Raw genomic sequence first — 22,509 nt, 5'->3', positions numbered from 1 at the left:
TAGAATAGAATAGAATAGAACAGCCTTTTATTGTCATTGTACAAAGTACAACGAAATTGTAGTGCCACTCCCATTGGTGCAAAATACAACCCCCCCCCCCCCCCCCCAAATAATGAATATTAATATAAAAAAATATAAAACACAGTCAAAGGGTGTACAAAAGCAGCCGAATAAATATAGTAACAATATATGGTGTATCATTTGTTATTGCACAAGATCAGTGTGTGTGTGTGTGTGTGTGTATGCGAGTGTGTGTTGCACAGCTGTTAGAGATAAACAGTGCATAGCCGTGCGTTTCCTGCCTCTTTGTGGTAATGCAGACACACACACACACACCTCCGTATGTTAATGCCAGTGAAAGATTCTGACTGTTTGTGTGTGTGTCGTGTGAGTTTTACAGGATTACAGCAGCCTCATCTCTCATTCCTCTCCCAGCCCTGACCCTTTTAAACTGCACTTCATCTTTCTCTGGGAATCCCTCCATCCATCTCTCACTCTCCATCAATCTCTTTCTGTGTTTTCCTTCATCCATATCTCTCTCACACAGCCCGGCCGCTCAGGATGGAGGCTAAGATGGAAAGTTACAGAGGGATACAGAGAGAGATGATCTTGTCTTTTTCAACCCTCTTTTTATTCCATCAAGCATACATCTAGCCTCAAAACTCAACAATAACACATCCATCACACACACACACACACACACACACACACACACACACACACACACACACACACACACACACACACACACACACACACACACACACACACACACACACACACACACACACACACACACACACACACACACACAGAGGCCAGCAGTGCATAGTCATCTTCTACCATGATGGAAAAGCAAATAACGTTTTATTCATAGTATAATAAACGTCTTTGTGGTCTGTAACGAATACGCTGTCACCCCAAGCTGCTCCGTGTGGACGGTTTTCCCTTAGAACAAATGTTTCCTGGACACGCTGATGAATTATTCTCTTCATTTTAATAGGGATTAGTGGCAGAATGGATGTGTAGCGTGATTGGCGAGCTTTTGTTTTAGCTTCTACACCTGGTCCAAGTCAGTCTCTTGAAAGTTCACCTTGAAAACACAAACACTGTAGGGGGTGTGATCTCATGCTGAATGCACCAATGTGGCTTTTCAAGTTTTCACAGATAAGCTGTGATTTGATGAGTTGTATCTTATAAATATCTTATATATGGTAAATGGTAAATGGCTTGTATTTGATATAGCACCTTCTAGAGTTCTGGGACCCCCAAGTTGTTTTACAACACAGTCATTCACCCATTCACACCCTGGTGGGGTGTGTCTGGGGCACACTGACAGAGGCGAGGCTGCTGAGCACAGGCACCACTGGACCCACCAGCAGGCAAGGTGGGTCAAGTGTCTTGCCCAAAGACACAACGGCAGTGACAAACTGAGCGGGGCTTGAACCTGCAACCTTCCGATTACGGGGCGAGCACTTAACTCCTGTGCCACCATCGCCCCATATATATATATATATATATATATATATATATATATATATATATATATATATATATATATATATATATATATATATATATATAAAAAACACACATATTTCTTGAGGTCCATGTGGCACGGGTGAGGTGGTGCTCACTCCTCACCCCTGCCACGTGGACATCAAGGGATAAACCATCAATCCTGCTCAATGGTCAACTTTCCTCGCGGGGTCACACCCATTAGGACAGTGGGAGGGTTAAACCTTAAACGCCCCTGCCAAATCCTTTCCACTGTCCAGTGGGCCAGGATGGTTACTGGATGGTTCATATGCATGTTTCCTCTCACTCTCATGACCGTTTAAAGTTGTATGTAGTACCCAGACCAATTTTAATAAACAAATAACCCAAAGTCATTAATAACAACTGAAATCTTGCAACGTACATAAGGAAGATGTTGTTCCTCAGGCTGCTCAGCCTGTTGCCTGAGGGAGGGAGGGTGCATACGTACCACAGGCTAAGCAGGTGTCCTGCGATATATTCTTTATTCTGGTTCTGCAGCTGCTTGTGTAAATCCTCTCGAGTCTCCTAAAGAGCGGAATCTTGTTCCCTCCTCAAAGCACATCCCGTTCCAGACTGTTATGGAAGACGTCAGGGACACCAATAAAAACAGCAGCGCTGAAACCAGTATGTTTTTACAAATGAAATGGATCCTTTGGTGAGTCTAAATTGTGCGGGCCATGTTAGTAGCCCATGTAAGTACATCTGTAGGCCCAAATATTCAGCTTTTTTGCTGCTTTCTCCTCCAATCACAAGGGGAGGAAAGCTGTAAGCTCTTCTGAAATCTGTGTTTTCCACATTTAGGCTATTTTTGCCTTAGCCCGGTTTCACACTGAAAGCATCAGCGGCGCAAAACCACGGCGGAACCGTTACTCACAAACTTCAAAGTGGTCCATTTCACACCAGGAGAGTCTTGGCCATGGTACGGCTTCCTCGCTGGACTCGCGAGATCACAAGATCCCTCGAGTCTTCAAAGGTCACGGTTTGTTTATGTACTCCGCCATTAAATAAAAAAGAAGGATATCACGTTTGATACAGCTGTTTGATGTCATACATGATGATGTTTCTCTCCACTGGCAGGATTAGAGCCATGAAAACACACCACTGCACTTCTAGAACGTACATGGTGTAAATAAGCCGTTAGGTCGCACGTAAGCTACATGTATATGAAATAGCATCACTGCAGTACTTTTATTTTGAAAATTACTGGGGATTTTACACTGAAACCATGTGTGAGTGATTTCCTGTCCAGCCCTATGATAACTGCAGAAATTCACACGTTTCAGAAGCGGCTCTTGGCTAAGATAGAACCTGATCCTATCTTTAGCGGCGTCTGAGACGCGCCTGTACACTGCAGCGTCGCTGCCGGTTTGAAACAGTCCATAAATTATAACTGATTCTGTTTGAAGCAGCGACGTTCCGGGCCGCTGATGCTTTCAGTGTGAAACCGAGGCTGCACTACTCTGCTGTCTCAATCTCCTTTACACTGTACTGATCAACTAATGGTACTGTTTACAGATGGGGTTACATCTGGCTGCTTAAACGTACCTCTTATCTTCATTTGCCAGATCTTTCCAAAAGGTTTTGTGCCTTTGATAAAACACCAGTCATCTGACAAATCAAGTCATAGCTGAGGTAGAACTTTGGGTCTTGACAGTTTGATGTTAAAGGGACACTTTGCACTTCTGGCTTCTTATAGCACCCCCTAGTGTCCATTTAGTAAAAGCAAAAGTGAAACTTATTGTTAACTTAACGTTCCTCTTTTTAACACCTTCTAATGGCTAAAATGTCTCCTCAGCCTTCATTAGTGTCTACAGGAGCGATTCATCACTAAATCGGCTGTGCTCATCATCTAAAACATGCTGGAAAGTCCTGAGAGTAAACTCCAGCACTAGCTTTTCTAAGTCAGGGACTGGTTTGCCACTCTGAAGTTGCAGGTGCAATATTCTGGCCACAGGGGGCAGTGGGGATCTGAGTGACTTTTCGTTAACCCTGTAAAGGACCATTTTAGCACATACTCAAGAAGATAAATGTATTAATTAGTCTGGCAACGCTCCATTGAGAGCTCTCGGTCGTGGGGTGGGTTCTACCGCTGTCTTTCAAATGATCTCCGCTGCTACTGGACAAGTAACAGCGTGACATACTCACCACAATGGATGCCAGTAAACGAGGTGGTCCACTGTTGAAGGTGAAAATACATCCTTTTTTTCTAAAAAAAAAAAAAAAAAAAAACTTAAATACATCTATCTGCTCCTGATTCTAATGAAGCCCAAGACCAAATAGTCCAAAATTGATGTAAAAGCCGTTTTGAACGAGCTGTCGCCATCATTTTCCGCTCTGTTGCATCATCCCGCCCACCAAACAAATAGAGGGCCCTGATTGGCCCACAAAGTGGATAAAGTTCTGTGATTGGTTCACAAAGCACACAGAGAGCTATGATTAGCCCACCATTATGGACAAATCACAGCTCTCTATGTGTTTGAAACCCCTCTAGAGCTGTGATTGGCCAGCCAGGATGTTGCTAGGGGCTGCGGAGGTTACAAGTGGAGCATTCCTAGACCAAACTTTGCAAAGCAAGAATTTGGTCTATTCACCAGGCTAGAAGATGATTTAAAAATATGAAAAAGTTGCATAGTATGCCTTTAACATAAATACATTTGCATGTTTGCACAGCTCCATTAAACTCTAAATGACAAAAGTAAAGGACTTAAAAACTTTTTGGACACTGGTACCTTATCCATACCAACTGCATTATAATTGAGATCACTGCAAAGCCTCTGAGACGTCTGCTTAACAGAGCAGATAGACGGAGAATAGAGAGGCCAACAGACAGACCTACAGACTGGTAGGTTACCATGGTTATTAGAGCAGAGAGAAGGTGTGTGTGTGTGTGTGTGTCCAGACAATCTTTGTGTCCTTGTAATTCAGTCCATCTGAAATTCTTTAGGACACGTTCGTCTTTCTCTCTTTTTAAGGTGTCTTTCTCGTTGAACATAAGAGCTAAGGGGAAAAAATAATCTTGTCTTAATCTTACAGATGTTCTGATATTAACGTGAAATACTTTAATGTCTGGTGGAAGTCAGCCTAAATGCATCTGCAGACTCTGGGGTACAACGAAAAGTCGACTTTGTGGTCATTTTCTTTAAAGGGGCATTATGGAAGTTTGACAGCCAAAACATGTATAGAAATAATAAATTTCTTCTTAATACATTCTCCTGCAATGCCCTGGTCCTGTAGAATGAGCCCTGGCATTTTTACTGTGATTGCCTACTTTTCTGTAAAATCGCTGAAAAAGAGAGCTGCTCGGGTGTTCACGCTCAGGCATAGCCCTCCGAACCGTTCTTTGAACGTTGTTTCAGCTGTGATCAAGGATATGAATGTTACAGATACTGCAGATGCCACTGGCGGTTTAGCTCACCTTGTAAGATTTCGGGGTTTCGTGCAGAAGACTCTGGTTCGATTCTGGATGTGAACATCGTTGTTTTAGGGTTTCTTTTTTACATTAATGGTATGTTTTTTACAGTAAGATGCCCAAATTTTTATTTGAGACTCGCCGAACGGCATTGAATTCACAGATAAAAAAGATGTGGGTTCAACTTTCATTTTGGAACAATTTTTCAAGCAAGGGAAGGGAATGATCTGAGCATGCAGGAGGACTGACCCATCTTAAACCTTTGTCAGCTGTGCTGAAGAGAAAGGTACAGAACCAAATTATTTCATTAATTAGCTGTGCGTTCTCCTGTCCTCTGTCCTCTGGGCCACACGCACACACACACACACACACACATGCATGCACAAGGGACTGTCAGCTCTCAGAGCTCTGTGAAGCTGACCCATGTCAGCTTCACAGAGCTTAGTCTCAGCTGTTATTTTCGTTAAGGAGTGTGCACGTACAGCATGCGCGCCTCGTGCACGAGCCTCCTATTGAAGCTGCCGTTACGCTTTTGGCCTGAGGGGGCAATCTCAAGCATAAAAATTCAAAACTCCGTAAAGTCCCTTTAACTAACTGGTTTGTTCTTACTCTGCTATGAACATCTGAGTAAAATAAAAACAACTGTATCTAGTCAAGGTAAAACAGTACGGATGGCACAAACTAGTGAAAAGGTTGACCTGTGACCTCAGGAATGCTGTCATAGATAGTAAAGGTTTGTGTAATCCTTTTATGACTTTTTACCTCCTTTTAATCCCATTTGAATGGTATCAGGGCAAGGCAGCTTTATTTGTATGGCACATTTCATACACAGTAGCAACATGAAACAGCAGATTTTAAAGTCAGAATTAATACACACAAATACACAGAGAGAGTTGGTATTAAGAATAAGATAAAAATGCAAAATTAAAGGTGCAGAACACTGAAAATCCATGTTGTAATGATTATTTCTGATTATAACTGGTCTCTCTGAGTTTTTTTGTGCAGGCTGAACATGAAAATAGTGTCCTATACCTATCAAAAAGAGATCACACACTCTAATATCTTGTTGGACTACCTTTAGCTTTGATTACACACACATTCTCTGTGGCATTGTGCCAATAAGCTTCTGCAACATCACCAGATGTATTTCCATCCAGTGTTGCATTAATGTTTCACCAAGATTTTGCATTGATGATGGTAAAGTCTGACCGCTGCACAAAGCCTTCTCCAGCACTTCCTTAAGATTTTCTACGGGGTAAAGGTCTGGACTCTGTGGTGGCCAATCCATGTGTGGAAATGATGTCTCATGCTCCTTGAACCACTCTAAAACTATCTGTGCCCGAGGAATACTGGCGTTGCCCTTTTGTAATATATCCGTGCCATCAGGGAAGATGGAATAACCTGGTCATTCAGGATATTCGGGTAGTCAACTGACCTCATTCTCGGAGCACATCGTGTTGCTGAAGCTAGACCTGATCAACTGCAGCTAGCCCAGATCATAACACTGCCCCCACAGGCTTGTACACTAGACATGATGGGTGATCACTTCATCTGCCTCTCTTCTTACCCTGAGGCACCAGCATTCTGGAACAGCGTCCATCTGGACTCAGACCAGTTTTAAACGTTGGACAGTTCTTAACCCAGTTTTAGTCGTTTCTGCATCTCCTTAGATGTTTTCTCTGCATGATGCCAATGATCTGGCCTTTCTCACACAGACTAACATCTTCTCCACGACCACCAGATGTGCCTTTCTACATGGTTGTTTAAGAAATGAGAAGCAGCTCATTGCACCAGTTGGGTTAAATAACTTGTTGCAACCGGTGCAATAATTATCCAATAGAAGGCTGCTTAGTAAAATCCAGGTGGAGACTTTATTTAGTCTAGGCAGTGTGTTTTTGGTTTAAAGTGGTCCCTCATCTATCGCCAGGGTTACGTTTTAAAAATAACACACAGAAGTCAAAATCTGTCAAGCAGCCAGCTTTATTTTAACAGTAATTATAGACGTTTTAAGGCTGTTGAACTCCTCACTACTCACTTTATTAACTTTTCTCAGACAGGCATTAACATTCTCACACGTTTCTCTCTTGTTTAAACACTCTCAATGCCCTAATCCGGATGCAGGACACAATACGCTGTAAAAAAAAGAAATAAACATGCAAAATTCTGCTACAGTTAAGAATTGTTTTCAGGTGTATTTATTAGTTTGTACTTAAATTATTTACCAAAGTGAGCTGTTTGTACACTTTTATGGGCTGTCTGAATGTTTTTCCTCACAAAAACACAGCTAGAACAACGGACTGTGATTATATTATGACCATGGCAGCACCAAGAAAACAATAAAACATCCAGATGCGCCACCCCATTTGTTTCGCTTGGTTCTGGTCCAGCACTCCACTCCTGTCCTGCCCCTGCTTGCAGCTACCACTGTAACTAAAACCAGGAGAAACCTTGGATGTGTACTCACCAAGCAAAGACTTCTCAGATGTCACATTTAATGCTTCCCCCCTCCAGCCGTGGGCCTTTTCTCGTTTTAGATAGAAATTGTTCAACTGTTACTGGCGTGTATGTTTACCGCTAGCTTGTTCAAATGGTGGCCGGCTCCAGACAATTATTAGTTCTTTTCTTGTCTAGAGCTGCTTCTCCCAATTGCTGATAGGTAATCTTTTCTGTTTGTCTATCTTTTCTATTTTCTGATTTTCGTTAATGTCATTTGTAGTTGTGGCCTTTTATTAATCAATGGAAAAAAATTCACAAGACAGCGGAGGCAAGAAACAGCTAAGCTGTAAAGCCGCAAAACAGCAACGTTGCGAAACTGCAAAGCTGTGAAACTGCAAAGCCGCGCAACTGCAAAGCCGCAAAACTGCAAAGCCGCAAAACAGCAAAGCCGCAAAACTGCAAAGCCGCAAAACTGCAAAACCGCAAAACTGCAAAGCCGCAAAACTGCAAAGCCGCAAAACTGCAAAACCGCAAAACTGCAAAGCCGCAAAACAGCAAAGCCGCAAAACAGCAAAGCTGCAAAGCCGCAAAACTGCAAAACCGCAAAACTGCAAAGCCGCAAAACAGCAAAGCCGCAAAACAGCAAAGCTGCAAAGCTGCAAAGCTGCAAAGCCACGATACTGCAAAGCCACGATACTGCAAAGCCGCAAAACAGCAATGCCGCGAAACTGCAAAGCCGCAAAACAGCAAAGCTGCGAAACTACAAAGCCACAAAACAGCAAAGCCTCAAAACTGCAAAGATGCAAAGCTGCAAAACTGCAAATCTGCAAAACTGCAAAGCCAGAAAACAGCAAAGCCGCGGAAAAGCAACGCCGCAAAACAGCAAAGCTGCAAAACAGCAAAGCTGCAAAACAGCAAAGTCGCGAAACTGCAAAGATGCAAAGCCGCAAAACTGCAAATCTGCAAAACTGCAAAGCCAAAAAACAGCAAAGCTGCAAAACAGCAAAGTCGCGAAACTGCAAAGCCGCAAAACAGCGAATCCATGACACAGCAAAGCCGCGTAAACAGTGAAGCAGTGACACAGCGAAGCAGCGACACAGAGAAGCCGCTAAACAGTGAAGCCACGAAGGGTTGACCGCGTTATAGCGAGGGAACACTGTTAACCTGAAAAAATACAGATTTTTGACTTGATTTCCCTGCATGATAAAAGGAACTCTAAACATGTGGTCCTCAAATAACTTTTTGTCATATATACTTTTGTTTCTTTGTAAAATCAGGGACATGAAAAGACCCAGACGAATGTTGGAATTTACTAAAGCTCTACTTTCAGGTTTATTTATTTAGCCTTTTTATTTATCTATTTATATTTATTAAATTGTGATGTATTAAATATGTCTTGTTGGAAATTTTTCTTCCTCTTTCTGTTTTTCAAATTCTAATAGATTTAAGTAGATTTTTAAAAAATTTAAACATTGATACATTTCATTGGCAGCAGATCTGAATACCACACGTTTCTCTGAACTGGAAGTCCGGACTTCCTCAGTAGTTCTCAGATGTTGGGTAAATGTTTGGTAGCAGATGTGTGTGACTCAGTGTATTTTCATGGTATGTTGTGAGTTTGCATGTCAGAATGCATCCACATGTGTGAGAGAGACTCTGGGTGTCTCAGATGTTCTTCACAGTTCATCAGCGCTGACATCTGGCCAAACAGCTGGACTCATCTGGAAAGATACAGAGGACAGTTTGTGTTCTCTGTTCTGTTCCCAGTTTTTTCTTTTGTTTTCCCCTGTTTTCATGTTCTCCTAAAGTGGGTCAGTTCAGACCCAGACCTGGCTTCTTATCTGAATCTGGTGCCCTTGAGCCTGTGAGGGTGGTGATTACTCCCCCTCAGAAGAAATGTGGAATGCTGCCGTCGCTATGGCAACTCTGTCTCCCTGTCCCAGCCTGGGCGGGACTGAGACCGGTGAAGGTTGTGGAACCGTTACCAGGAGTCACTGTGCTTTCTAACCCAACTACCTCCCTCCCCTGTCCAAACGGAGGTGACGAGCGCTGCTCATTGCGGCTGCATGCACTGATTCCAACCAGGGCACCTCCAGCGATGTTTAACCGGTCCCGGGAAAACGTTGAAGGAAAAGAGGTAAACGAGCAGGAATCCAAGTGACAATTTGACTTCTCTTAAAGCGTGGTTTATCTAGTAAACATCGGCGTGATCTTCTAGCCTCTTTCCCTTTGTTTGGTGACCTGAGCACCACTTCCGCATTCCCCCCAGGCTGCGTTGCGGCGCGGTTTCTCTGTCCAAGTTTTTTAAGGTCGGTTTATCCTCATATCTCAGTGGTTTCTCCTCCTGTTCACTCCAGAAGTGGTTTCTATAAACACCGTGGACCTAACCCTGCTAATTTACGTCCATTAACTCCAGCTGTTTCTGTAGTTTCTGATACCTCCACCTCACTCAGCATGGCTCTACTAAACACCTGCTCTGTTAACAATAAGCCCTTCCTGCTCAATGATTTAATTCTCTCTAAAAACCTGAATTTTCTGTTTCGGACTGTTTGGCAGCAAACATCTGATTATTCTGGTCTGATTGAACTCTGCCCGAGTGGTTATTCTTTTCTTAGCCAGCCCTGGGGTTCTGGTCGTGGTGGAGGCCTAACTGTTGTTTTCAGAGACCATCTTCCATGTAGCTCTACAACCTCTGGTTACTTTGCGTCCTTTGAACTGCAGCTGATTAAAGTCGGGCGTAAGGACCCGTTCTACTGTGCTGTGGTCTATCGTCCACCTGGTCCAAACAGTTCTTTCCTTCAGGAGTTTAGTGACTTTCTGTCCTCCACTGTGAAGCTGTCCAGACTGGTGATTTTTGGTGATTTTAACATCCACGTTGTTGATCCCTCTGATCACTTTGCCATGAATTTCTCCAGCCTTATGGACTCCTTCTGCTTTACCCAGCATGTTTCTGGTCCCACACACACCAGGGGGCACATTCTCGACCTTGTTTTTACCCTGAGTTTAAATGCTGACAGTGTTTATCCTGAGGACGTTTATATTTCAGATCACCATCACAGCCTCCATCCACTCTGTTGCACACTCTGGACCTATAGTCCGATACACTGGTTTTGGGCCGATATCGAATTACTTCCGATTTCGATATCGGAATGGGACATCCCTATATATTTATTTATTAGTTATAATATCAGTAAAAATTACATTTCTGTCATAACAGCAATATTAACACCAGATATTGATATTGGCCCAAATTTTTACATAATCACATCCCTGTTGTTCAAAAAAGTGAGTCGGGCCATAAAATGTTTTGGTACAGACATAAATGTCACTTATCTGATGTTTGGACCTTGGTACTTGTCCTGTTTTTTTTTATTCTTGTCCTCTATTTAAACCTTTAAATAAAAAAAAAATCTCTGAATTTACATATGATTTAATAAAAATGTACAATTTCATTATATTTTTATTTACTGGCTGCCAAACTATGACCTTTAAAACCTCATTTCATCCTTAAATGTGCACGTTCTGGAGCATCAACAAGGAATATTATGCCCTGCCTCAACATGTTACAAAACACTCGTAGGTTTTACTTATTCTTGTTAAGTAACATGATGGGGAAAATATAACCCACAAATATCATTTTATGCAATTATTTTGCTAATTTTGTTAAACAAAAGATCTACTTGGATTAAATGCTCCAGAATAATTACTGATGACCTTGTTGCAGGTGAAATACAGGCTTCGGTTGTCTTAGCTGCAGGAAAAATGACATGATCTTAAATATTTGCAGTAATAAACCTGAATTTAGAGCAGAATTCACTGATAATTCATAATAACTCTAACACTGTGTTTTATTATCATTTATTTCACAAAATTTGTGCTTCGTTTCTGTTTTCCAGGACTGTTCCCTGCCGTGTTAAACCTGGCCACTATGGCAGACATCACAGCCAACGCCACCTGTGGCTCCACCAGTCCAGAGATGTTCTGTAAGCTGGTGGAACACGTACCGGGCCAGCCTGTGAGGAACCCACAGTGTCGAATCTGCAATCTCCAAAGCACCAACTCATTTGGTGAGAAAGATTTATAATCTGCCAGATTACAGCAACTAATCATGCCAGATTTCCTAATTAGAGCACGACTGTGCAGATGTTAATCGATTGTTTTGTCTGAAGTGATAATTATGGAACAAGTTGATGAATCAGTCAGAAGATGACAAGTTGACGGTGCAGAATTAGCCTGCAGTCGTTATTCAGTCGTATTATGATGGATCAACAACTCAATAAACCGCTCAGCCAATCACGCAGAGGGAAACAAGTGTGTCTGACAGTCAATCACTGAGTCGTTAACTTCTATGAAGCAATTATCTGGTCGACAAATCAGCGGTAAATCTGCTAGTCGACCTTTGTCAGCTAGAATGAGGTGAAAGATACAAGACTAGTGTTTTTATTAACCTGTTTTAGGTTTTAGGTAAACTCCTGTAATCTTACTTTATGCCCCGTAATGTTTTACTTGTTCTGCAGCAGTATATCTTTTTTCTCTTCAGTTTTTCTGCAGCTTTTTAGATTCTCCCCATCGTTTTGTACTCCCTCTCTTTAGCAGCATCTTGCTGTTTGTTTCTTGTCCTTTTTAAGTCTTTTGCCTTAACATTTGCCAAGTCAAGAGGCTAACGTTGAGCTAACAATGCTAACTGTGAATTAGAAGCAAACAGTCGGCTCAAATATGAAATGGAATACCAACAACTGGATATTACAGTGAAATGTGTGTGAGTCAGTCGGGGTGTTTTACTTCCTTTAATGAGTCGTTCAGAACTATAACAGCACGGTGGCAAACAACCTCACTTCCTGCAATCCCTGATAGATATTACCATATTAAGTGTAGAAGGTACACCCTATCGTAAAACACCCACGAGCGCCAACACCAGGCATGATAATGTCTTTAACTACATATCGACTTCCCGTGTATGACTCGTCTTTGCTTGTCATCCAGAATCTTCTGATTCTGAACCGTAACTGACAACAGGCATACAACTCACGGAACGACAGTGAAAGTAATATTTTGCTTAGAAAAAATGTGCTGCAGTATCAGATTTGACCACAGGATGCCACTATTACCTCATTCTTACATACTGCACCTTTAAATCAAAGCACTTTCAATTTGACAATTCAACCATTCACCTTTTTGAACAATACCCTGATTGCACAAAAAACTGCTAAAATAAAAAACAAAATCTAAAATATTGAGATGTTACATTTTCTAATTTAAATAATTCTCTAGATTTATATTAACTTAAATTAATGTTTTCATCATCATAATGATATTATTATTGTTGTTGTTGTTGTTATTACAATCTTATGCTATATTTACCCCCTAATGCCCTAAATTAATTTAAAAAAATGTTTGTTTGTTTTTTTGCTTTTTCTTCTTTTTGTGAAGCTAAAGGATTAAAGCTCCTAATATTTGATTGGACTTTAACACATTTTTAAGAAGGGTTTCCTGTAAATTCATTCACCTAAAAAAGGGAAGAAAGGCTGAAGTCCCAAAACATCATGAACAAATTATAAGCACTAACACAAAACCATAGTTACAAGTATCTAGTCACACCCTGTCCTGTCTCCCCATTTGGTTCAGCCTGCGTCTTTGTTAATTGCTTCCACCTGCCTCTCGTTTTCCAATCACCCAAGCTCCCAGCCCTCTTGTATTTAAACCCCTCCAGTTCTGTGTGTCTTGTTGGCTCATTGTTCCCATGTCCTGCGTGCGTTTGTTATTAAAACCTTTTACGTTACCCAGTTTGTCTACCTGCCTGATTCCTCCCCAGCGTGTGGATCCTCACCTCCGTTCCACTCACCGGCACGTCGTGACATAATGAGCCAACCCACAGAAGGATCCAGCGGGGAGGTTATCCCTTGGGAGAACCTGCTCCAGTTTCTTGCCGTGGACCACCGGCCGGCTCCTCTTCCTCCTCGCCGCGGACGCCGCCACCGAGCCCGGGCCTCAGCGATCCTCTCCACCCTCCCGGAGCTGGATGGAGACTTGGACGGGGAGGCGCAGATGGACCGCTCCTGCTATGTGGGCACCAGACTGGCTGTGTGCTCCCCTGGAGTTGGCCCACGGCATTGGGAAGGATGCCGGGCTCCACCGTCACCCCTTGTCCCAGGACGGAGCCGCAAGCTCGCAGCTGCCCCGGCTCGGCGCGCCAGCTTGGATCCGCCCCCAGTCAGACCACTAGTCCCATCTCCGGTCCAATCAGCACCCCCGTCATCTGCAGGCGGAGGAACCACGCCTACAGCCCAGCTGACAGAGCTCGCCGGTCTCCTCCCCGTATCTCCAAGAGAAGGTTTCTGTCCAGCCAGCGGCCCCGCCTCCGGTCCAGTCAGCAGCTCTCTCGTCTCCAGGCCAAAGGACCGAGCTCGCAGCCCATCCAACAGAGCTCGCCAGTCTCCGAGCTGAGCTGGTCCGACTCCGTCAGATCCTCAGTCTCCAGGAGTTCCAGCTGGACAATCTATCCTCCCTGTTTTTCCAGTTACCGGTTCCACCAGGTCCCACTCCACCAGTCCAGTCAGCACCAGGTCCCGCGCCACCAGTCCAGTCAGCGCCAGGTCCCGCCCCACCAGTCCAGTCAGCACCAGTTCCAGCGGTGGTCCAGGACGCTCCGCCCCTGGGCCAGCCTGTCCAAGAGGCTCCGCCCCCAGGCCAGCCTGTCCAGTGGTCAGCGCCCAGTCCGGCGGCACCAGCCAAGGAAGCGGTCCTGACTGCAGGGGCTCCGCCTCCACTCCAGAAGTCGTGGCCCCTCCTGCAGCGGCTCCGCCTCCACTCCAGAAGTCGGCGGCCGCTCCTGCAGCGGCTCCGCCTCCACTCCAGAAGTCGACGCCTCCGGTCCAGAAGTCGATGGTTCCGGTCCAGAAGTCGACGGTTCCGGTCCAGAAGTCGACAGTTCAGGTCCAAAAGTCAACGGTCCAGGTCCAAAAGTCGGCGGTCCAGAAGCCGGCGCCTCCGGACCAGAAGCCGACAGTCCAGGTCCAGAGGTCAACGCTCCTTCCAGTCCAGAGGTCGACGCTCCTTCCAGTCCAGAGGTCGATGCTCCTTCCAGTCCAGAGGTCGACTCTCCTTCCAGTCCAGAGGTCGACGCTCCTTCCAGTCCAGAGGTCGACGCTCCTTCCAGTCCCGAGGTCGACGCTCCTTCCAGTCCCGAGGTCGACGCCCCTTCCAGTCCCGAGGTCGACGCCCCTTCCAGTCCCGAGGTCGACGCCCCTTCCAGTCCCGAGGTCGACGCCCCTTCCAGCCCAGAGGTCGACGCCCCTTCCAGTCCCGAGGTCGACGCCCCCTCCAGTCCCGAGGTCGACACCCCCTCCAGTCCCGAGGTCGACTCCCCCTCCAGTCCAGCGGTTGACGTCCCCTCCAGTCCAGAGGTCGACGTCCCATCCAGTCCGACGTCTCCCCCTCCAGTCCAGAGGCTGACGTCTCCTCCTCCAGTCCAGTGGTTGACGTCTCCTTCTCCAGTCGTCGCCTCCTCCTCTGCCACAGACGCAGGCCCCCAAGAGCCCGTCGTCGCCTCCTCTGCCCCAGACGCAGGCCCCCGGACTCTACTGGTTCCTGCCTCTTGTCCATCGGCCCCTCGGCCCCTCTTGGCCCTCCCTCCGGATCCCCCTCCTCCCGCCCTGCTCTGTGTTCCTATATGGGCGTCTGGAATCCACCCTCTGGGGGGGGGGGTACTGTCACACCCTGTCCTGTCTCCCTATTTGGTTCAGCCTGCGTCTCTGTTAATTGCTCCCACCTGCCTCTCGTTTTCCAATCACCCAAGCTCCCAGCCCTCTTGTATTTAAACCCCTCCAGTTCTGTGTCTCTTGTTGGCTCATTGTTCCCATGTCCTGCGTGCGTTTGTCATTAAAACCTTTTACGTTACCCAGTTTGACTACCTGCCTGATTCCTCCCCAGCATGTGGATTCTCACCTCCGTTCCACTCACCGGCACCATATCTGTAGATTTTTATGTGAATTTTTAGTAATGATTGTGTATTTTTTGCCTTTCTGGAGATCAACTCGACACCCTCAGCTACAGCTGCTCATAACCAAGTCCTCGCTCCAACTTTGAGAAACACCGTTTTAAAAACGAATCCACATGGTCTCTGATAGACACATAGGGATTGTATTTAAAGTTTTCCTTTCATCGTTTTTTGGTTTCTGCATTCTGATTTTGTTTTTAGCCTTTAGATAAACGATAGACATAAAAATGTTTTTCCTTCTTTTTAAAAATAAAAATGTCACATGAGTTTCCAGCTAATTAGCAGATGACATTCAATCTGAAAACACAGTTTCTCAGAAATCTCTGCTCACACACTTAAGCACTCAAACACTTCTGGATCCACGTGCTACAAAAACCAGCATAGTGAATTTTTGCTGCATGATAAACAAGGAAAATGTTTTATTTACCTGCCATTGCTTTCATTGTGGAGCAGTTGCAGTAGTTAGACACATAGGGCAGAGTTAGATTGGCAGAAGAATATTTAAAAAGCCACCATGAGCACAATAAAGGAGTTAAACAATAACGTTGTTCTTTTTCTGTTCATCCAGAGCGACATCCCATCGAATACGCCATAGATGGAACCAACCGCTGGTGGCAAAGCCCCTCCATTAAGAACGGGATGGAGTATCACTATGTGACGATCACACTGGACCTGAAGCAGGTAGAGAACTGGAGAGTTGAAGGGAAAACCCAAATGACAGTTTTCATTTCTGTGCATTTGTTTTAATAGAAAAACAAGACTATTGTAAAAATGTACTGGTTAATACAAGATTTTCCTGTTCAACACGATCACATTAAGTACTTAAGACGAGTACTTTCCATCATTTGAGGAGCTTCAAGTATTCCTGCTATGAATCTTTTCTCAGAAAGGAAACTTCGCTTCATCTTATATGAAGAGAACGCAACTGCAAAGGTCAGGTTTCTGATGATGGCCATCTTTCATTGTAACACATAGACTCTGGGCTTGTGCCCACATTTATTACTACTGCCTTGAATCCTAAATGGCTTTAGCTTTTCCCTTCTGTTAAAAATAAAAAGTTTTCTTCTTTATGTCATTCAGACTCCGTTTTATCTTTAAACACTCAGATAATGTAGTAAGAGAGATGTGAAACAGCTCAGAGATACAGAAGGAGAGTTGCAAATCTATGTAAAGATAAAAGAAAATCACTTTATACAGATGCATGATGGGTGCCTCATCCTGGGAAGTTTGCTAACATGAAATTTGTGTATGAAAAAATAGTTTTACCCTCAGATTTATATTAATTCATGTTGTTGTGGTTCTCAACTTGAGTGTATTTCTGATTATACTAGTCACTGGTATTCCCAGTGATTTTGCGTGTGTGTGTGTGTGTGTGCATGCAAGCCTGCTGGGACTTGTTTCTTCCTAACAAGAAGCATCTTGAATCGCTGGATAGATCTGAATAAAACTAAGAAGTTATCAGTCGATTTACGTCTACAACTTGTTATCTTTTGCAGTCAACCCGACCCAAGATGGCTGCCACAGCCGATGAAAATGAGCAAAGGTGTTACGGGTGTGTCCAAGTCCACAGGACTCGTCCTTCTCGGTCTGGTCTATCCTTGGCTGTTCAGACCAGAAATGAGCGGCTGTGACAGTCTAGGCTTCGTATTAATTCCCGTCCCTCCCTCAGCGTATGTCTTGTTGCCTAGCAACGGGCAACGGTGGCAGACAAATTAAATGTCCGCACCGTAATTGAAAGGTTGCAGGTTCAATCCTCTCTCAGTCTGTTGCTGCTGGTAGTGTTCGGAGGGACCGGTGGCGCCAGTGCTTGGTGGACTCCCCAGGGCCGCTGTGGCTACGTCGTAGCTCGTCACCGCCAGCGTGTGAATGGGTGAATGGCTGATTGTGTTGTGAAGCGCCTTGGGGGGTTGTAGACCCCTAGAAGGCACTAAATCAAAAACAGCCCATTTCACCACTTAGTGTTAATTCCCACCCCCACCTCAGTGTCTGTCTTGTTGCCTAGCAACCCTGACAGCACTGTTGAATAAATATGGGACCAGTCAAATGAGCTCGTTTACAAGGATTCTTCATATTATTAAACTATAGTTAAAGTACAAACATGCAAATGATTTAAAAGCTCAACAAAACAAGTTATTATATGTTTTACATGCCAGATATTAATAAGCTAACATTTAAAACCCTCCAGCTTCATTCACCATTATTAGAAGGTCAGACATCTCCTGTTCGGCCTTTCGTGAGTCCTGGGATAGCCTTCAGGATAAATCCTACCTGTTCTCAAAAATTTGGGGGAACGAGGACGCATTTGGAGCATCCTTTGATTTCAGACAGCTTTGTCACTTTGCTTGGATGTAATCAGCCTTATAATGCAGCCTTGGAAGGATGCAAACCCTGGATTCAGACAGGTGGTGACTTTTAATTTAATGTAGTTGAGAGTCGTTCACAACACGTACTTTCTGTGCTGATGACTCACGTGAGAGCTACCTAACCCTTACGTAAGATCCCTCAAAATGCTGTTCCAGATTTGACCCATACAGTTGAATTCTTCATTCTTAATATAAGATAATCTGATTTGAAATCTCTGGAATGAAAGTTGGATTGTGTTCCTTTAAGGAACCTTTACTAGATAGAGCTTTAATCATTACCTGTAAGGTGTCATGTTCTGGAGTCTGTACTAAATCCAGCTGAAGCTGCCGTCAGTTGTTTCAGCTGCAAACAAACTATTTAAATCCGCTTTGACATCAATCGCTTATGTTTGTGTGCATCCCTCATCAAATTAGGGATTGTACCAACTAGTCGACTAGTCGATTTCACTGCTCTGTAGTGACTTTTTATCCCTTTCATAGACTAGTTGCTGTCACATGATAATGACCGACAAGATGGAGGCCTCGGAAAAGACAGCAGGTGACGAGCCCCTGTGCGTCCGGAGGCGACGCGCTGTGCCAGAGCGTCGGTATCTGACGCCCGTGGTAAAACGGACATTTGACTGAATTGTGACCTTTACCCTCTTGCAGTTTAACCTTCCCCTCACCCCCATCCGAACCTTAACCAGCTTGCACATGCAAAGCTTTGTTTCGCTTTTCATCGTTCCTCTCAAACACGCTTAACGGTAAATTTAGACTGACATACTGGGTAAAGGTTAGGGTGGGGGTGAGGGGAAGGTTAAATAGCAAGAAGGTTAAGTTCACAGTTCAGTGAAATCTCCATTTTACCGTGGGCGTCAAAAAGCGATGCGCTGTGCGAGAGCGTTGCCTCCCGACGTGCGTCGGAAAAGAAACGCTTGGTCACTCATCGTCAGGTTTTGCCGCTTCAGGTGTATGACGTCATCAACGATTAGTCAAAGTCGACTAGATTTTCATTACTTGACTGTCGACTTTAAAAAAAATTAGTCATGCAGCCCCTACATCAAATATGGTTTCATGACGAGCAGGAATTTCTCTGAATGATGGGCTGGCACAGGGCAATTTAACACAGAAGTGTGATTACACAGACAATGCCGTCGCATTAAAGAAAGTCAAACAAATAGGGTGGTTCGCTGACAAAAGGCCAGTACAAAAGTCCTTTTAGGAATAAAGTTAAGCACGTGAGTAATAAAACGCAAATATTCATTCAGAGAAAATAAGAAATGGTTTGAGATGAAGATCCGACAGGGAAAAAAATAAATAAAAATACCATCAAGAAAAGTTTTTTATGAAATAAAATAAAGGTCTTAACAAGGGATGTCCCGATCAGTTTTTTTTGCCCTCGAGTCCGAGTCATTTGATTTTGAGAATCTGCCGATATCGAGTCCCGATACGATACTTTCGATACATTAAAAAAAATGAAAGAAAAGGAAGAAACAGTTCCAGAATATTCTTTATTTTTTATTTAATTACCTTTTTATTTTAATTTTTAACAACAGGTCACTTCTGTGAGGTAGCTTGAACAATCAAGTAATAAATATCATAAATTCTTCACTTTTGGACTTTATTGCAAATATAAAAAGTCTAATATAAAAACAGATACCACTTCAACCTAACATACCTGGCAGGGGTCTATTTTGCCTCGGGCCCCAAAATGCTTAGATAAGTCCCTGGACATGGGACGGAGTTTTGAAGATGATCTGAATGGTATCAACTATATAAATACTGCATGCTGATAAATTATTGCTTTATACAGGTACAAACGTGTAGTGGGATCAATCTACCTACATTTTATTTTTTAAGAACTTTGTTTTGTTTTCTTGGTTTTTATTTTCCTATCTTCCTGTCCTGTCTGTCTCTGATCTTCCTGCATCTCCCAGTCCACCAGAAAAACTCCTGCCTGCTTCCTTCTTTTTCACCTCACAAGTAACTTTTTCACTAGCAGATCAAATTGATCTATTGACCGCAAAAAATGCGGAGCGTGCGCTGCGCTGCCCGGCTGTCAGTGACGAGCGCTGCAGCGCGAGCGCGTCCACACGTCATGCTCAAATACAGACAGAACTTACCAGAGAGAAAATGAACGGACACAAATGACTGTGTGTTAATTATATATTTTTGGTGACGCCACTTAGAAACTTAGGAAATGTTACTGTGGCCGTGTGCAGAACGCAGCTGGAGTTTATGGATAATCAGCGGTCTGCCTGCCGCCCTGCATCTCTGCTCAAAAGAATCCCCGCTACGCTGAGCCCATGTAAATAATATAATATAGGTAGAAACTGGGTGTGTAAGTTAAGGCCATCAGGGGAGCCTGACAACCTTTAAGGAGAACCAAGTTGCTCTCCTGTAATTTGAACCCAGTATCCGAGTCCGGATCGGGGCTTGGATCGGGAAGTAAAGCCAGAGTCCCGATCAGTCTGAAACAACGTGATCGGGGCCGATTTCTGATCATGTGATCGGATCAGGACATCCCTGGTCTTAACAGTGGAAACATGCTGCAAGGGCATTTTCAGTCAACTGCTGGATGATTATAAGTTTTTAGCTTTTAAACACAAAAACAAACTTTTCATTAAAATTTAAACGGCAAGATGTTTTTTATTATTTCCAAGGGGACTTGAACAGCATCTTCTGCTGTAATTGAATATTCAACCACAGAGACGGACGAGGAAGAAAAGCAGGAATCACACTGATGTGGGTTTTATTAAAACCTTCACCATCTGAGCAGGAAAATAACACGGCGTCCATCCCGACACCTCGATGGCGTTGAGCCCATCAATCACACCGTTGCTGCGGCACTGACAGCTTGTGCGTAAACAAACAGCCTTAAATGATCCCAAACACACTCCGACATTTTCTCACCTGTCTAGGTCAAACAGCCAACAAATGGATCATCATACCTGTTTATAAGCTCACTCACCTGCGACCTTAAAGCTAATTAGCGCAGCAGGTAACACACTCCTTAGTGAGTCACTGACTGTGTACTAAATACCAGTATCTGTGAGTACACGTGTGTGTTTCGGAATGTTTTGGTGCATTGGGATGTGTGGCTTCATCACTCTGGTGGAAAGCTATTTACCCTCCAGTGCACTGAATTTCCCTTGTAACTAGTCATCTCACTCAGAAAATGACAGCAGCTTTGTGTGTTTCTGTGTGTGTTTGTGTGAGTGTGTGGTTTATTGCCTGTGACATCAACACTCTCATTTCCTCCCTTGTTATTGTTGAGCCTCTCTGGACAGAAAGACTAAATAATGAGAGCGAGTGGGAGCTGAGGGGCTGTGTGTGTCGCAGTGTGTGTGCGAAGGAGACAGTTGATGTCTGTTTGTGTTCCTCCTCTTTTTTTCTCCCTTTCCAATGAATTCTTGAATTGTAATTGTGCGTGGAGATGCATCATACTTGACAATGCACCAGAAGTTGTCCTCCGAGAACACGTGGAGGAGGGTTGTGACTCATTTTTGACCTTTTGAAAACTTGGACTTAACTTCCAATTATTTCTAAACCTGAATGTAAATGTGTACGGAAGTGCATTGCTGTCAGTGCAAAAATAAACATCTGGTAATAACACGAAAGTTTCTCGTTATTAGAAGAAAAATCCTCCTTAGGATGAGATGTTAGAAAATGTTATAACAAAAAAGTTGGCAACACTTCCTTTTACAGTCCCCTAATTACTAAGTACTTACATGGTAATTACATAGTAAGTTAAAGTGTATTATTGTGTAATTAAAGCAAATAATTGTTATAAAATGTAATTATTGTTTAAAGCAGTATTTACTGGGAATGATTAATAAAAAATAAAAAATATTGAGCCTGAGTTTCATGATAATTACTGTTTAAGAACTCAGAAACAATAATAAAAGTAGAGTACTTCAAACTTGTTTGGCACCTCCGATTATTCCATGCCAAAATCTGACCTTCATCTCAAAATTCTGAAATTGCCACTGGGATTGACAATAATATAATGCGGGTTAAAGAATTAGATGTAAATATATTAGGTCTGCTTTCCCACCAGCACCTGGACTTGATTTTTTCTGTGGCAGCTATCTTCTGTCAGCAAAGACAGGATTCACTTACACTGCAGTTGTTATGGAAATGCAGTGATCAGTTTGATTGATGGACAGCGGTCAAATCATTCACCGGCTCGGCTCTCGGGAGAGAGAAGGAGAACCTGGTGATCAGGGTCCCGAAAGAGGCTGTCACTCACAAAAAGCGTTTATGCACATCTCTGAAACACTTCAGATTTGAATTTTTCCACACTGTATATCACACAACAAATGTACCTATAATATATTGTAGAATGTAGAGAAACATAGAAATAAGTGGAGATTGCCTGTATAATATAAAAACGACGAATGAAAACGAGTAAAAACTATAATTTTAGGGATATTTGAATCCTTTAGAAATATTTTAGCCTGGGCTGATTTCAGGAGAACATTTGTTTTCTGTTAAAGAGTCTATGCTGCTTTTACATAATTCTTTGAAATTTGATTTAAAAGGCCCCAAATAAAGGCTTTATGTACTTTAACAAAATAAACAAACAGTATGCGACAAAAGCAGCTCGTGCATTTATAAAAGCACTTCTGTTCACTACTGTTTAGCAACATTCCAGGGATGCACTCTAATAAATGGACAGTTTTCTGTTCAGATAAACAGGTTTCTTGGTTACCATAGTGATTCTATCCGTATGATTGGTTTAATTGAAAGTAGACGTGTACTTTCTGAAATTTTCAGAGATTTTC

The 22,509-nt window shown here is 43.5% G+C and overlaps 1 protein-coding gene across 6 annotated transcripts in view; it reads left to right on the top strand.

Moving 5' to 3' along the window:
* lama2 (laminin, alpha 2) overlaps window positions 1–22,509 on the top strand; it is a 246,629-nt gene that overhangs the window by 41,792 nt on the left and 182,328 nt on the right. For all 6 annotated transcript variants that reach the window (XM_070544166.1, XM_070544163.1, XM_070544160.1 and 3 more), the window contains exons 2-3: window positions 11,281–11,451; window positions 15,949–16,061. In XM_070544166.1, coding sequence (XP_070400267.1) covers window positions 11,281–11,451; window positions 15,949–16,061 — 284 coding nt within the window. The remainder of the gene's footprint in view (window positions 1–11,280; window positions 11,452–15,948; window positions 16,062–22,509) is intronic.

This window comes from Nothobranchius furzeri, chromosome 2 (assembly GCF_043380555.1).
Source record: "Nothobranchius furzeri strain GRZ-AD chromosome 2, NfurGRZ-RIMD1, whole genome shotgun sequence".
Lineage (NCBI taxonomy): Eukaryota > Metazoa > Chordata > Actinopteri > Cyprinodontiformes > Nothobranchiidae > Nothobranchius > Nothobranchius furzeri.
The sequence above is the reverse complement of the archived record's forward strand: the minus strand, read 5'-3'. Positions and strand labels throughout refer to the sequence as shown.